The sequence below is a fragment of the Giraffa tippelskirchi genome, chromosome 7 (genome assembly GCF_054371585.1).
Source record: "Giraffa tippelskirchi isolate mGirTip1 chromosome 7, T2T-mGirTip1v1.2.pri, whole genome shotgun sequence".
Classification (NCBI taxonomy): domain Eukaryota; kingdom Metazoa; phylum Chordata; class Mammalia; order Artiodactyla; family Giraffidae; genus Giraffa; species Giraffa tippelskirchi.
This window is the reverse complement of record NC_137281.1, coordinates 89,124,536-89,139,078: the sequence shown is the minus strand read 5'-3', so window position 1 is coordinate 89,139,078 and position 14,543 is coordinate 89,124,536. Positions and strand designations below refer to the sequence as shown.

The 14,543-nt window shown below is 37.9% G+C and overlaps 1 protein-coding gene across 1 annotated transcript; it reads right to left on the bottom strand.

The window, feature by feature from the left end:
* Positions 1 to 229: 229 nt before the first annotated feature.
* LOC145512641 (eukaryotic translation initiation factor 4E) lies at positions 230 to 1,572 on the bottom strand. Its single transcript, XM_081506901.1, has one exon. It carries the CDS (start codon positions 1,556 to 1,558, stop codon positions 905 to 907), a length of 654 nt encoding a protein of 217 aa, XP_081363027.1. The 5' UTR covers positions 1,559 to 1,572; the 3' UTR covers positions 230 to 904.
* Between the last annotated feature and the right edge of the window lie 12,971 nt (positions 1,573 to 14,543).

The window sequence follows — 14,543 nt, the reverse complement described above, 5'->3', positions numbered from 1 at the left end:
TTGGACTTACCCAGTATATATTCCATGGACACTTGAAAAGAAGTATATTCTGCCCTGGTTGGGTGGAGTGTTGTATAGCTGACTATTAAATCCTACTGGTTAATGGTGTTATTGAGTTCTTCTATATATCTGCTGATTTTCTGGCAAGTTATTCTACCAGTTGTTGAGAGAGGAATATTGAAGTATTTAACTATACTTCTAGATTTGTCTCTTTTCTTTTTAGTTTTAATTTTTTTTTTTTTTTTGCACAAAATTAATGTTTATTCCACCTTTGTGTCATATTCCTGGATCCTTCACCAATGTTACATGAGAAAGAAAAACTAAAGCAAAACAAATGAAAAACTGAAATCAGAATCACTAATGTTATCAAGTAGGGAAACAAATAAATTAAAATCTAGCAGCCATCAGCAAGAGTACAGCACAAATAATGCTGCAAAAAGAAACAAACAAAATTGCCAGAAAACTGTATGCATCATACTCTTTCAAACCAGCAAAATATGCTCCTGCGTACAATGGAACGTAAACAAAATCATTCTCTTGTAAGGTATAGAAATGCAAGTTCTTTTTTTTTTTTAATATTGTAGATGGGCCAAATGTGTTTGTAATGGTTATTTCTATTAAGCTATTACAGAGTGGGCCAGGAATACATTTATGGATCCTGGGGATGATGTGTACTGTAATTCTTTGATTGGGATAATGGACACTCTAGCCAAAAAAAAAAAAGAAAATATGAACACAGAAGTACAAGACAAAGGCGAATGAGACTTCTCTTATATCTTAGCAACATTTAGATGGAAATCAAATTTAAATGCAGTCCACTCTGCTTTTGAAGAGGCTTTGGTTCAGCTCCCAAATCTCGATTGCTTGACGCAGTCTCCTATGAGAATACTCAGAAGGTGTCTTCTTAAACAACAAACCTATTTTTAGTGGTGGAGCCGCTCTTAGTAGCTGTGTCTGCATGGGACTGATAACCAATCACTATCTTTGGAGGAAGTCCTAACCTTTCCTTGTATACCCTCCCTATATGTGTAACAGCTTCTCTGTTTTCACATTCAGTAGTCCATATTGCTATTTTATCACCTTTAGCTCTAACATTAACAACAGCTCCACATACATCATCACTGTAGTCATCAAAAGATTCTCCAATAAGGCACAGCAGTGTCTCTAGCCAAAAACGATCGAGGTCACTTCGTCTCTGCTGTTTGTTCAATGTAATTAGCCATCGTCCTCCTCGTTTGTTTTTCTCATCTTCCCACATAGGCTCAATACCATCCTTAAAAAGTGAGTAGTCACAGCCAGGCATTAAATTACTAGACAACTGGATATGGTTGTACAGAGCCCAAAAATCTTCAACAGTATCAAACTTAGAGATCAATCGAAGGTTTGCTTGCCAAGTTTTGCTTTTATCATTTTTAAAAAACCAGAGTGCCCATCTGTTCTGTAAAGGGTGTTTAATATAGTGTTCTGGGTTAGCAACCTCCTGATTAGATTCTGTTTTCTCTTCTTCTGTAGGTGGGGGATTCGGAGTAGGGGTGGTTTCCGGTTCCACAGTCGCCATCTTAGATCGATCTCTAGTTTTAATTTTTGTTCCACTTATCTTTCAGCTCTGTTAGTTGGTAATATACATTTAGGATTGCTATGTCTTCTCAGTAAATTATCCTCTTCATCGGTAGATAATATTTCTCTGTCTCTGGTAATTTTCTTTATTCAGGAGTCTGTCTACTTTATCTGATATTAATATAGCCATTATACTTCCTTTGATTAATGTTTGCATAATACATCTTTTTCCATCCTTTTACTTTCAAGATGACTATGTCTTATTTGAAATGAATTTCTTTCAGACAGTTATAGTTGGGCCATGTTTCTTAATCCACTTTTTGTCTGAACTGTTTTGTCACTTCTGTGTTCAGATCAACTTCTGTGTGTTAGTTTTTGTGTGTAGATCGCTTGTTTTTAATATCTTGATATTTTAGGGCTTAGCCTTCCATTTTATTTGATGTTTTTGTTTTCACTTTTTTTTTGTCCCCTGTATTTTTCCCTCTAATCTCCTGGGAGTTATTCAACATTTTCTAGGATTATACTTCAATTTATCTGCAGTGTTTGTGTGTGTGTGTGTGTGTGTGTGTTAGTTGCTCAGTTGTGTCTGACTCTTTGTGACCTCATGGACTGTAGCCTACCATGGAATTTTCCAAACAAGAATACTGGAGTGGGTAGCCATTCTCTTCCCCAGGGCATCTTGTCCACCCAGGGACTGAACCGGTGTTTCCCACATTGTAGGAAGATTCTTTTACAGTCTGAGTCACAAGAGAAGCTCCTATAATGTTTAGATGTATCTTATTGCATAGCTGTTTTTATATGGTTGCTCCAGTTATTACATTATACATAACACAGTCTATTGGTAATATTATTTTACCTATTTGAATGAAGTGTATAAATATTGCCTCCCTTTACACCAATTTATTCTCACCTATTCATAAAATAATTTGCTTTAGTATTTCCTGCATGTGTGTTTAGAGCCTCATTAAACAGTGTTATAATTTTTCCAGATATATAATTATATTCTATTATTATATACCATATATAATATGGTATAATATATCTCCACCAAATATAATTGAGGAAATTCAAGAGGAAAAGTCTATTGTATTTATCCATATTTTTGCTTATTGTATTCTTTATTCCTTCTTGCTGTTTCAAGACTCCTTCCTTTATAATTTTATTTCTGTTTATAGAGCTTCCTTTAGACATTATTTTAGGATAGGTCTTCTGGTGACCAATTTTCTTAGTTTTTCTTCATCTGAGAATGTCTCAATTTCACCTTTATTAGTGAAGGCTTCTGGATTAATGGCTCTTCTCTTTCTGTAGTTGAAATACATTGGATTATTTCCTTCTGGCTCATAGTTAAATCTGGAAACTAAAAAATTGTAACATTGTGATTTTATGTTTCATTCTAAAAATTATTTTGTATCCAACACTTAAAAGTTGAAGTATAGCTGATTGACAATGTTATGCTAATTTCTTCTGTAGAGCAAAGTGACTCAGTTATACAAATACAGGCTTTTTTTAAAAATTTTCTTTTCTATTATGGTTTACCCTTGGATATCGAATATAGTTCTCTGTGCTATACAGTAACTCAGGGAATTTTTAACTTACAATTTTGTTCTTTTAAAAAGCCAAATTTAATACAGTTCAAGGCTGACAACATATAAATCCTGTTCTGTACATAATCATAACGCTTTGAAATTCAACCACAGAAAGGCAGTAAAACGGTGGAGCATGTTAATGAAAACAGTGAACTTCTCCGTAGTTCTCTATTTGGCCTCTGGAGGGCACTGCTGCCTAAATTGGAAATTGCTTTTCTGTAAAAGATAGAAGCACCTCACAAAAACCTTCCTTCCCTATGGTTTAAAGAGATATTCTGACCATTTTTTACACAGTGAGATGTAAAGCATCTCAGACACCAGAGGTAGGCATTTTGTTAAGACAGCTTCTCTTCCTAACAACCTCCCTACAATCTCCATCAGAAGAAATATAAATCCTTTGTCATTCTTAACTTCAGAGAAACCTGGGTTCAAGTCAGCCAGTCTTCAGACTTATTTGTGGGGAACTTGTTAGAAAGGTGCTCACTGCCTCTTCACTGCTCCACTATGATCTTGGTGTTCACCCTGATGCTTGAGATGCTTCTGTTTCTGAGTGAGTACTATTCCATTTTACTCCTTTGTCCACACATGGAATATAGCTCCATGTTGAATAAAGACTTTTTGGTTTAGCTGAGTTCACTGATTCAGCATTGATGTTTCAGCAGGAGCTGGAGCCCAGTCAGTGACCCAGCCTGATGACCACATCATTGTCTCTGAAGGAGCCCGTCTGGAGCTGAAGTGCAATTACTCATCTTCTGTTTCACCATACCTCTTCTGGTACGTGCAGTACCCCAACCAAGGACTCCAGTTTCTCCTGAAGTATGTGTCTGGAGACAATCTTGTGTCAGACATCAAAGGTTTTGAGGCTGAATTTCGGAAGAATGAGAAGTCCTTCCACCTGAGGAAAGTACCAGCTCATTGGAAAGACTCGGCCAAGTACTTCTGTGCTCTGAGTGACACAGTGCCTGGGACTGCAGGAGGAGCTGAACACAAACCTCCTGGGACACTGTAGCTCAGTCTTTGTTATATTAAGGAAGTTGGCATGTTCTGTGAAGACAAACAGTACAGACAATACAGAATCCTGGAAGTGTTTGGTTCCCATGGGCGTCTTAGATTTTTCCTTTCTTCATTTTTTCTTGTCTTTTCTCTTGTTTTTTCTTTATCATTTTGCAAAGGAAAGACTCCTGTTTTCTGAAATTTGTCATTTTTGTCCTCTAGAATCAGAATTCTAGGGAAAATGAGGCCATAGAATTTTCAACAAGCTGGAGAAAGTTACTTGCTACTGTGTCATTTGGAATAGTGATGGGCTGAGATATAATAGCTTGCAGTTGGCCATGTGAGTTGATACAACACAAGTCAGAAAATTTGCTTTACAATATTAATCTCATCTCTGAAGCCATCAAAAAACCCAGGACAATGGCTTATTTCTAACTGCATTATCTCCAGACTATGTTGCTAGTATCCTAAGAGGCTTCTTTCCTAAAGGACTTCAACTCTTTGACTAAAGCATTTGGGACTGGTGCAGCTAATTACTGTTGGCACTTAAGGATGTATAAGGGGTGACTTTTCCAAAGACAACATAGTGTGAAGCAAAAAAAGGCCTCCTTTATCCATCAGTCCCCATTAATAGGCTTCCCAGGTGGTGCAGTGGTAAAGAATCTGCCTGCCAAAGCAGGAGACAGAAGGGCATCCTCCCTAATGAGGAGGAAGATGAGGAGTGCAGTGAAGAGGTGGTTAAATCATCCATATGGGGCAGTTCTTCTGGGTCTGCGTTTATCTTTGGCCAGATATCTCACTCTTTTTCCCACATCAGAACTGTTTTAGGACACTCCTGAAAGATGCATGTGCATCTTTTTGCCAAGATGGATTCCAGCACAGAGCTTTGTGGGATGCTTGGCATCATCTGTTATGAGGTGGTGCCACCTTCTTTTGGAGCTCCAAGGAGTCTTTCTGTGCCTGTGCAGTTTTCCTTGACCTCTTGACCTCAGAAGTGGTCACTTTTTTACTCTAGCAGAGCTCAGCTCCTGCCGTTAATTGTCTTAGTTACTGAGGCTGAGCTCCATTTGACAGGCTAATTAGCATGGCAGGTTAATGAATCTGAGAGACGAGGTGTTGGGGCAAGGCCTTTATTCGGAAAGCTGGCTGACCAAGAAAATGGCAGACTAATGTCTCAAAATAATCATCTTGTCTGGGTCTGGATGCCAGGTTCTTTTACAGAACAGGGAGGGGGAAGGTGAGGAAACAAATTAAAAAGGCAAAATTAATCTTGTAAACATCTCCTAGGATGGCAAGCCTCAGGTAGGAGATGTATTAATTTCTTCTTTCCTACAATCCACAGGTGGACAGGTCATGAACAAAAGCACTTTAGCAGTCAGGCAGAGGGGCTGATTCTCTGAGGCGGCCCATTATGTATAATTATAATAACAAAAGCAACAAAAAGCAAGTCAAAGGAACAGTTCCTACAGGTAGAATTGGTTCTTTCCTCAAACTTGGAGTGTATAGGGAAAACAAAGCTTGAATTTTACTATGCTTGACAATACCAGCTGTCTAGCCCAGGGGCCCATCTATCTCCTACCTCTGAAACTCATTCTGAGTTTTCATGTGCTCAGTTGCTCAGTTGGGTCTTACTCTTTGCCATCCCATGGACTATAGCCCACCAGGCTCCCCTGGCCATGGGATTTTCCAACCAAGAATCCTTCTCCAGGGGATCTTCCCAACCCAGGGATCGAACCCCCATCTCTTTCGTCCCCTGTATTGGCAAGTATATTCTTTACCACTCCATCCCCTGGAAAACTCTTTCAAATGGGGATTAGTAATAATAGAGGAGAATAATTTTATGTGAAGAAAAGCTAAATCATCATTGGCATATAAGAAGCATGCTTTTTGATGAATATTCCTATCAATTAATAGCTCTGCCTTATTTCCTGATTCAAGCACTAGACATTTATGACCATAATGCAAAATATCTATATTTGCGTTGATTGTTATTGTCTTTATCTATGTCATTATCTTTATCCATAGCTCGCAGGAAAGTCCCCCTGATCAAACAGGGAGTCATAAGCAAAAGCTAAGATGGAAAATTTTGAAGTATAGATACCAGCTTTTTCTGATTTTTTTCCACTTTTATTGCCTAAGACTTATTTATTAATATATATCAGGAGAAAATAGGAACTTCCATTTCACAAGTTCAAAATTATGTATAAAACATTAAATGTCACCTTTTTCCTCCACTCTCATCCTTCTTTAACCTGTTTTTAGTTCAGTTGATACCAGAGGGTGGGGCTTCCTTTCACAGAGTGTCAGCTGAGCAGGGTTTGTTGGCTGAGCTGATTGGTTGAAGGAGCTGAAACATCCAGACAAGTCATGACACTCACCACCCAGGGTTTGCTATGTTATCTTGTGAATATTTTCCAGCAACAAGGCAAAGAGTCATGAAAAGGCTAGTGGACACTGTCCTGGGGCTTTTGTTTGCCCAGGTTTGCTGTGAGTTGGGGCTGCCCCACAGGGGAATCTGAAGGAATGAGCAGTTTCTCTTTTGTTGAAGGAGGGAGAGGAGCTGACAAGTCCTGCAGACTTTCTATCCTTATCATTTATGGGGTTGGGGGTGTACTTTCCAGGTTTTGCAGGAGCTCTGTAACCTTCACCTATGACTGTTTCTCTCCTTCTCATCAGGTGTGAGAGCGATGGATGTGGCGCAGAGTCCCCCAGCCCTGAATCTCCAGGAGGGAGCCAGCTCTACTCTGCTGTGTAATTTCTCCACCGTTGCAGACAATGTGCAGTGGTATCTTCAGGAGCCTGGGGGCCGCCTCATCCACCTGTTTTACATTCCTTCAGGGACAAAGCAGGATGGAAGATTAAACGCCACCACAGTCCCTAAAGAACGCCACAGCTCACTGCACATTTCCTCTTCGCAGACCACAGACTCGGGCACTTACTTCTGCGCTGTGCAGCACAGTGCTCCCCAGGCACCTGCAGCCTCTACACAAACCCTCCACGGGGCTCAGCCCCTCCTCCAGCCACAGTCACACCGTGAGGCCACCACAGGGCATTTGCAGTGCTTAATGTTACTCACCTACATCAGTACAGTTTTAACCACGGATACTTTTTGGCCCTTGAGATTATGGACTTTGGTCTTTATCTTCCCTTCTCAATCTGTGTCTCCTTCTGCACTAGAAACTTCTAACTGGGAACTAGCAGAGTAGTTGATAAGAGGATAGAATTAAAATAAATATTTAACCACATCTTCCCAGGTGGCTCAGTGGTAAAGAATCTGTTTACCAATGCAGGAGACGCAGGAGACATGGGCTTGATCCCTGGGTGGGGAAGATCCTCTGGAGGAGGAAATGGAAATGGTAACCCACTCCAATATTCTTGGGAAACACTGGGAAATCTCATGGACAGAGGAGCCTGGCGGGCTAACAGTCCATGGGGCCTCAAAGAGTTGGACATGACTGAGTGACAGAGCATGCATGCAGAACTCAAAAATGTTAAAAAGTGAAAGGAATTAAATGAAATCACTCCAATAAAGATATTATCCAGCTTAGTTGCCTTCTCCAGAATGTTCAAGTCTGCCTCACCATGAAGGGTTCCAACAGACAACTGCAAATATTTACATGCCATCCTACTACGGCGGAAAGCAAACAAAAAATGTTTGCTCAAAGTTTAATATGAGCTTGATAATTTAAAACAAATGAATTCTCTTATAGTTCTGGGTTGAAGAAGTATGAAATCAGTTTTGCTGGTTACAGTCATGATCTTGGTTGGTTGATTCCTTCTAGAGACTTTAAGGGAGAATCCATTTCCTTGCATTTTTCTAGCTTCTGGAGGTCACCTAGATTCCTTGGTTCATAGCCCTTCCTTGAATCACTGCAATCTCTTACTTCTACCACCTCAGCTCCTTTCTCTTCTGGAGTCAAATACTCTTCTGCTTCTAAGGTGGAGGAAATTAGTAAATAAACAGAAACTCATTTAAATAGAGTTGGGAGACAGGGGGACCTCTCATACCCTGTGAAAGATAACAGGATTAAAGGGCAGAAGAAAGATGCCTCTTCTTTCCAGGCAAACACTGGACCAGTGAAAAGTCATGGATTCTGTTTACTTTGTGTGTGTGTGTGTGTGTGTGTGTGTGTGTGTGTGTGTGTGTGCGGGGGCTTCTCTTGTTGCAGAGCACTGGCTCTAGAGTGCGTGGACTCAGTAGCTGCAGCACATGGGTTCTCTAGTTATGGCACATGGGCTTAGCTGCCTGGTGGCATGTGGGATCTTAGGCCCCTACCAGGGATTGAGCCGCATCCTCTGCATTGGAAGGCAGATTCTTAAGCAGTGGACCACCAGGGACATCCCAATGTAAACAAATGTAAATGTCTGTTTACAGTAGCCCTCCCAACTTCCTTTTCTTCTCTACAAGATCGTTCTTCTCTTGTCCTGCGGGGACTTGCGTGAGGCTTGCCATGGTTGCAGACCCCAAATTGCAATCCTTTGCTGACCCCAACTAAACTCATATTTCTAGAGAAATATCTGATAGTCGGGTTTTTTTTCATGTCAGCAAAGGATGCTTGGTTATGTGTAGGATCTACCCAGATAATCCAGAATAATTCATATCAAGATCCTTCAATTAATCCCATACCCAATGTCTACTTTGCCACATTTTATCTAATTAAAACTTTTAAAATTGAAATATAGTTGACTTACAATACTATATTAGTTTTAGATGTACTGTATAGTCATTTGATATTTTTGATAAATTACATACCATACAAAATTAATATAAAATATTGATCATATTTCCTATGGTATACATTACAAACCCATAATTTATTTATTTTATAACTGAGAGTGTGTACCTCTTAATTTCTTTCACCTATTTCACTCCTACACTCACTCCTCTCCCATCCAGTAACCACTAGCTGTTTCATTATATCCGTGAGTCTGTTTCTGTTTTGTTGTATTTGTTTGTTTTGTTATATTTGTTTGTTTTGTTTTTAAGATTACACATATATGTATTAAAACATACAGTTTATTTGTCTCACTCTGACTTATTTCAGTAAGTATAATACCCTCTGGGTCTATCCATGTTGTCCCAAATGGCAAGATTTTACTTTTTTATGGTAATATTTCACTATTTATGTCTATATTGATATATCTATCTATCATCTAGATCTTCTTTATCCATTCATCTATGATATGAATGAACACTGAGATGTCTTCAGTATCTTGACTCTTGTAAATAATGTTTCTGTGAACATTGGGGTGCATTTTTTTTTTTTGAACTACCTCTTTTGTTTTCTTTGGATAAATACCCAGGAGTGGAAGTTCTGGATCATGTAATAGTTCTATTTTCAATTTTTTTAAAAAAATTGTCAGTCAATTTGCTGTTATCTTTCCCACCACAACCACCAAAACCAGATAGGATCCTATTCGCTATCTCTTTCCCCTCAAAGGTGTTACCTCCTTTCTAAGCAACTGAGGAAGGATAAGACTCCAGGTTGCAGACATCATTCCATTTTTAATCTGGGGAGGGCAGAGCGGGGAGAATCTCCATACTGTTTTCCACAGAGGCTGCACCAATTTATATTACTACCAACAGTGCACAAAGATCCCCTGTTCTCCACATCCTCACCAACCCTTGTTATTTCTTGCCTTTTTGATGACAGCCCTAGTAAGGTGATTTGCTCATTTGTTGTTCTGATTTGCATTTTACTGATGACTAAAGATATTGAGCATCTTTTCATGTGCCTGTTGGCCATCTGTATACCATTTTTGGTAAAATGGTTATACAGGTCCTCTGCCTAATTTAAAATAAGATTATGTTTTTGATATCAAATGTATAAGTTCTTCATATATTTTGGATATTAAATCCTTGTCGACATGTTGTTTGCAAATATCTTTTCCCTTTCAGATTTCCTTTTCTTTGTGTTAATGGTTTTCTTCTCTGTGCAAGAGTTTAGTTTGATTAGAAAAAAATATAAAGATGAATGTCACAGAGCATACTGTCTATATTTTCTCTTAGGCATTTTATGATTTCAGCTCTTACATTTTAGTCTTAAAAACATTTTGAGTTATTTTTATTCATGTTATGAGAAAAATTTCTAGTTTCATTTACATGTAGCTGTTCAGCTTGCTCAAAACCTACTTATTGAAGAATCTGTCTTTCCCCCTACTGTATATTCTTGCCTCTTTTGTCATAGATTGATTGATCATAGGTGCATGGGTTTATTTTGGTTCTATTTTGTTCCATTTATCTATGCCTTTTTTTGTGCCAGTACCATACAATTTTGGATTACTATGACTGTGTAGCATATTTTCATATCAGAGAGTGTAGTATTTTCAACTTTGCTCTTTTTTATCAAAATTGCTTTGGCTGTTGAGGTCTTCTGTGGTTCCATACAAATTTTAGGATTATTTTTTCTAGTTCTGTGAAAAATGCCATGAGTAATTTGATGAGGATTGCATTGAATCTGTAGATTGCTTTGGGTGTATGAATATTTTAGCAATATTAACTCTTCCAGTCTATGAACATGAGATATCTTTCTATTTATTTGTATTGTCTTAAATCATCTTCATCAATGTCTTACAGTTCTCAAAGTACAGGTCTTTTACTTCCTTTGTTGAAATTATGCTAATTATTTTATTCTCTTAGATTCAATTGTAAATTGGATGTTTTCTTAAATTCTTTTTCTTATAATTCATTATTAGTATATAGAAATGCAAAAGATTTCTATATATTAATTTTGTACCCTGCAACTTTACTGAGCTTTACTTTCACTTATTTATCTTAATAGCTTTTTGATGGTACTTTACAATTTTCTATACACAGCATCATGTCATTTACAAATAGTGACAGTTTCTTTTTTCAAATTTGGATGCCTTTTCTTTCTTTTTCATATCTGATTGCTATGGCTAGGTCTTCCAGTACTATGTTAAATTGAAGTGGTGAGATCTGCAGACTTGTCTTGTTCAAGGTATTAGAGAAAAAGCTTTCATTTTTTAAAACAACTGATTGTGATGTTAGCTGTCGGTTTGTCATAAATAACTTTCATTATTTTGAGGTACATTTTCCCCATATCAAGTTTATTGAGAGCTTTTATCATGAGCAGATATTGAATTTTGTCAAATGCTTTTTCTGCCTCTACTGAAGTAATTATGTGGTTTTTATCTTTCATTCTGTTATTGCAGTATATCACATTGATTGATCTGAGGATACTGAATCATCCTTGCATACCTGGAATAAATCCTAGATGATCATGATGTGTGATTATGAAGGGTCTTTTTAAAATAGTTCTAGTTCACTTGCTTATTGTTTCATTTGGTTGGGGTCTTAAATATTTCTGCACAGTTACTGTCTCAATAATAGATTCAATAAATAATGCAAAAAACAAAAACAAGCTAAACTCATGTCATCAGTGTGCAAACAAAAAATAAAAAGACAGCAGTATTAAGTATGGGCAAAATATGTAACACAATTTTCTAATTTAGAATCTATTTGAAGACATGGTCTCTTCAGTAAAAAAGGCTCTTCTTGATTTGATGTTGACATTATGGGAAGAAAGACAGCTCCTTACACAGACTCAGTCTGAGGGTCAATATTTCAACAAGGCAAAATCTCCTTCTGTCTCAAGAAATCACTGGTTCAAGATGAAGACTTGGTTACTTATTTCAGTGCTCTGATTGATGTTCATAGGTGATGAACATGAATTTTTAAGAAGCTATATACATTTTTTCAGTGTAACTTCTTTCTATGACCACGAAGGGGCAATGCTGCTTCAGAGATTACTATAATTCTTGTCCCACATACACATATTCTTCAAGTACCCAGAAAGGATCCCTTAAAAATCTACTAAATTATTATCTCCTACTATGGTTCTGTTTACATCTATCAATCATGTATGAATGTATGTATGTTTCTATCTATGCATCCATCTACCTAGGTAGTATCTATGTATATTGTAGTCTAATAGTTTGAAAATATGGCTTTGAAAATCAACACTTCTCTGAATAATACATGCTGTCCTCAAGGATATGGTCACATTTAGCTTCTCTAATATAAATGTATACCACACTTAGTTAATCTGTGTCTAGAATTCATGTCCTCCATCTTTATGGGAAATGTAGTAGTGGTGTAAGTTCCAGTTCAAGTATCACTTCCATTAAAACTGTTACCTGGCTGAGTTGAGAAGCAGAGTTTATCACTTTTTTCTTTGTCATGTCTTAGAGATACACATTTCTCCTTAGTAGCTTTTATCTGATTGTACTTGAATATTGGGCCTCAGTTGATTGAAGATGGGAACTCTCTCTTTCCTCCTTGAGATCCAAGTGTTGAATATTAAGTAGTCACTTAGCAGCACTCATTAAATATATATTGAGATGCATTAATGAATGAATAAATGAAAAAGAAAACGTATCAGAAGCCTAACAAACAATGAAAGTTCCCCTTAGAATGATGGGGTAGATGGGATTAGACTGGAGAATGAGAACTTTTATTATTTCTCCTGTTGGACTGTAATGATGTTTTCTTTGATTGAATTTGAGATGACATCAAATACAGAGACAAAATTCTGGGCTTCAAAAACATGTGCTCATTATTTATTTTAACTTTACAAATAGATGGGGAAACAGTGGCAGACTTTATTTTTTTGGGCTCCAAAATCACTGCAGATGGTAACTGCAGCCATGAAATTAAAAGATGCTTACTCCTTGGAAGAAAAGTTACGACCAAACTAGACAGAATTTTAAAAAGCAGAGACATTACTTTGCCAACAAAGGTCCATCTAGCCAAGGCTATGGTTTTCCCAGTATTTATGTATGGATGTGAGAGTTGGACTATAAAGAAAGCTGAGCGCAGAACAACTTATGCTTTTGAACTGTGGTGTTGGAGAAGACTCTTGAGAGTCCCTTGGACTGCAAGGAGACCCAACTAGTCCGTTCTAAAGGAAATCAGTCCTGACTATTCATTGGTAGGACTGATGTTGAAGCTGAAACTCCAATACTTTGGCCACCTGATGCGAAGAACTGACTCATTGGAAAAGACTGCAATGCTGGGAAAGATTGAAGGCAGAAGGAGAAGGGGATGACAGAGGATGAGGTGGTTGGATGGCATCACCGACTCAATGGACATAAGTTTGAGTGAACTCCAGAAGTTGGTGATGGACAGGGAGGCCTGGTGTGCTGCAGTCCATGGGGTCGCAATGAGTTGGACATGACTGAGCGACTGAACTGATATCTTCAATAGGCTTTAATTTGTATTTGTAATAAAAAAAAGAGAAATGCTCATCTTGTGATTTCATGAGAGTCTCTCTCTTCTCCATTGTAAAATAATGTAATAACTGTTAAGATATCAAGTTGTCCTGATACATGATTTTTAACCTTCTTGGAAATGTGAAGGAAAAGAAGATGAGGAATAGGGGAGAGAAATTCTAAACTAATCATATTCCATGTGTAAGGAGGGGATTTTTACTTTTCAATGAAAATAATTTTGAGCAACTCTAAGATAGAGAAAATTGGCAAGTGCTTGTTTTGAAAAAAATAGCTTTAGTTGAAAGTACTTGTGAGAAGGTGGGGCCTCTAGAAAGAATTAAAGCCAATGTGAACCTTAAGTCAGAGTTCTAGCTGGCTGAGGAGACCAGAAGAAGAACCTGAGCTGTCATTGAACTTTAGTGCCAGGAACAATGGACAAGATACTGGAAACATCAGTCTTAATTCTGTGTCCTCAAGTAGACTGTGAGTTATAATAGAGAAGCCCTAGGATATCTCATTAATTTGGGGAAATGAGAAAATTGGAGTATGGACAAATTCATGCAGATAGAAACGGACATGAATCGTGAACTTCCATATGTTCAAAAGGTTTTAGAAAAGGCAGAGGAACCAGAGATCAAATTGCCAACATCCGCTGGATCATCAAAAAAGCAAGAGAGTTCCAGAAAAACATCTATTTCTGCTTTATCGACTATGCCAAAGCCTTTGACTGTGTGGATCACAATAAACTGTGGAAAATTCTGAAAGAGATGGGAATACCAGACCATCTGACCTGTCTCTTGAGAAACCTGTATGCAGGTCAGGAAGCAACAGTTAGAACTGGACATGGAACAACAAACTGGTTCCAAATAGGAAAAGGAGTACGTCAAGGCTGTATATTGTCACCCTGCTTATCTAACTTATATGCAGAGTACATCATAAGAAACACTGGGCTGGATGAGGCACAAGCTGGAATCAAGATTGCCGGGAGAAATGTCAATAACCTCAGATATGCAGATGACACCACCCTTATGGCAGAAAGTGAAGAAGAACTAAAGAGCCTCTTGATGAAAGTGAAAGAAGAGAGTGAAAATGTTGGCTATAAAGCTCAACGTTCAGAAAACTAAGATCATAGCATCTGATCCCATCACTTCATGGGAAATAGATGGGGAAACA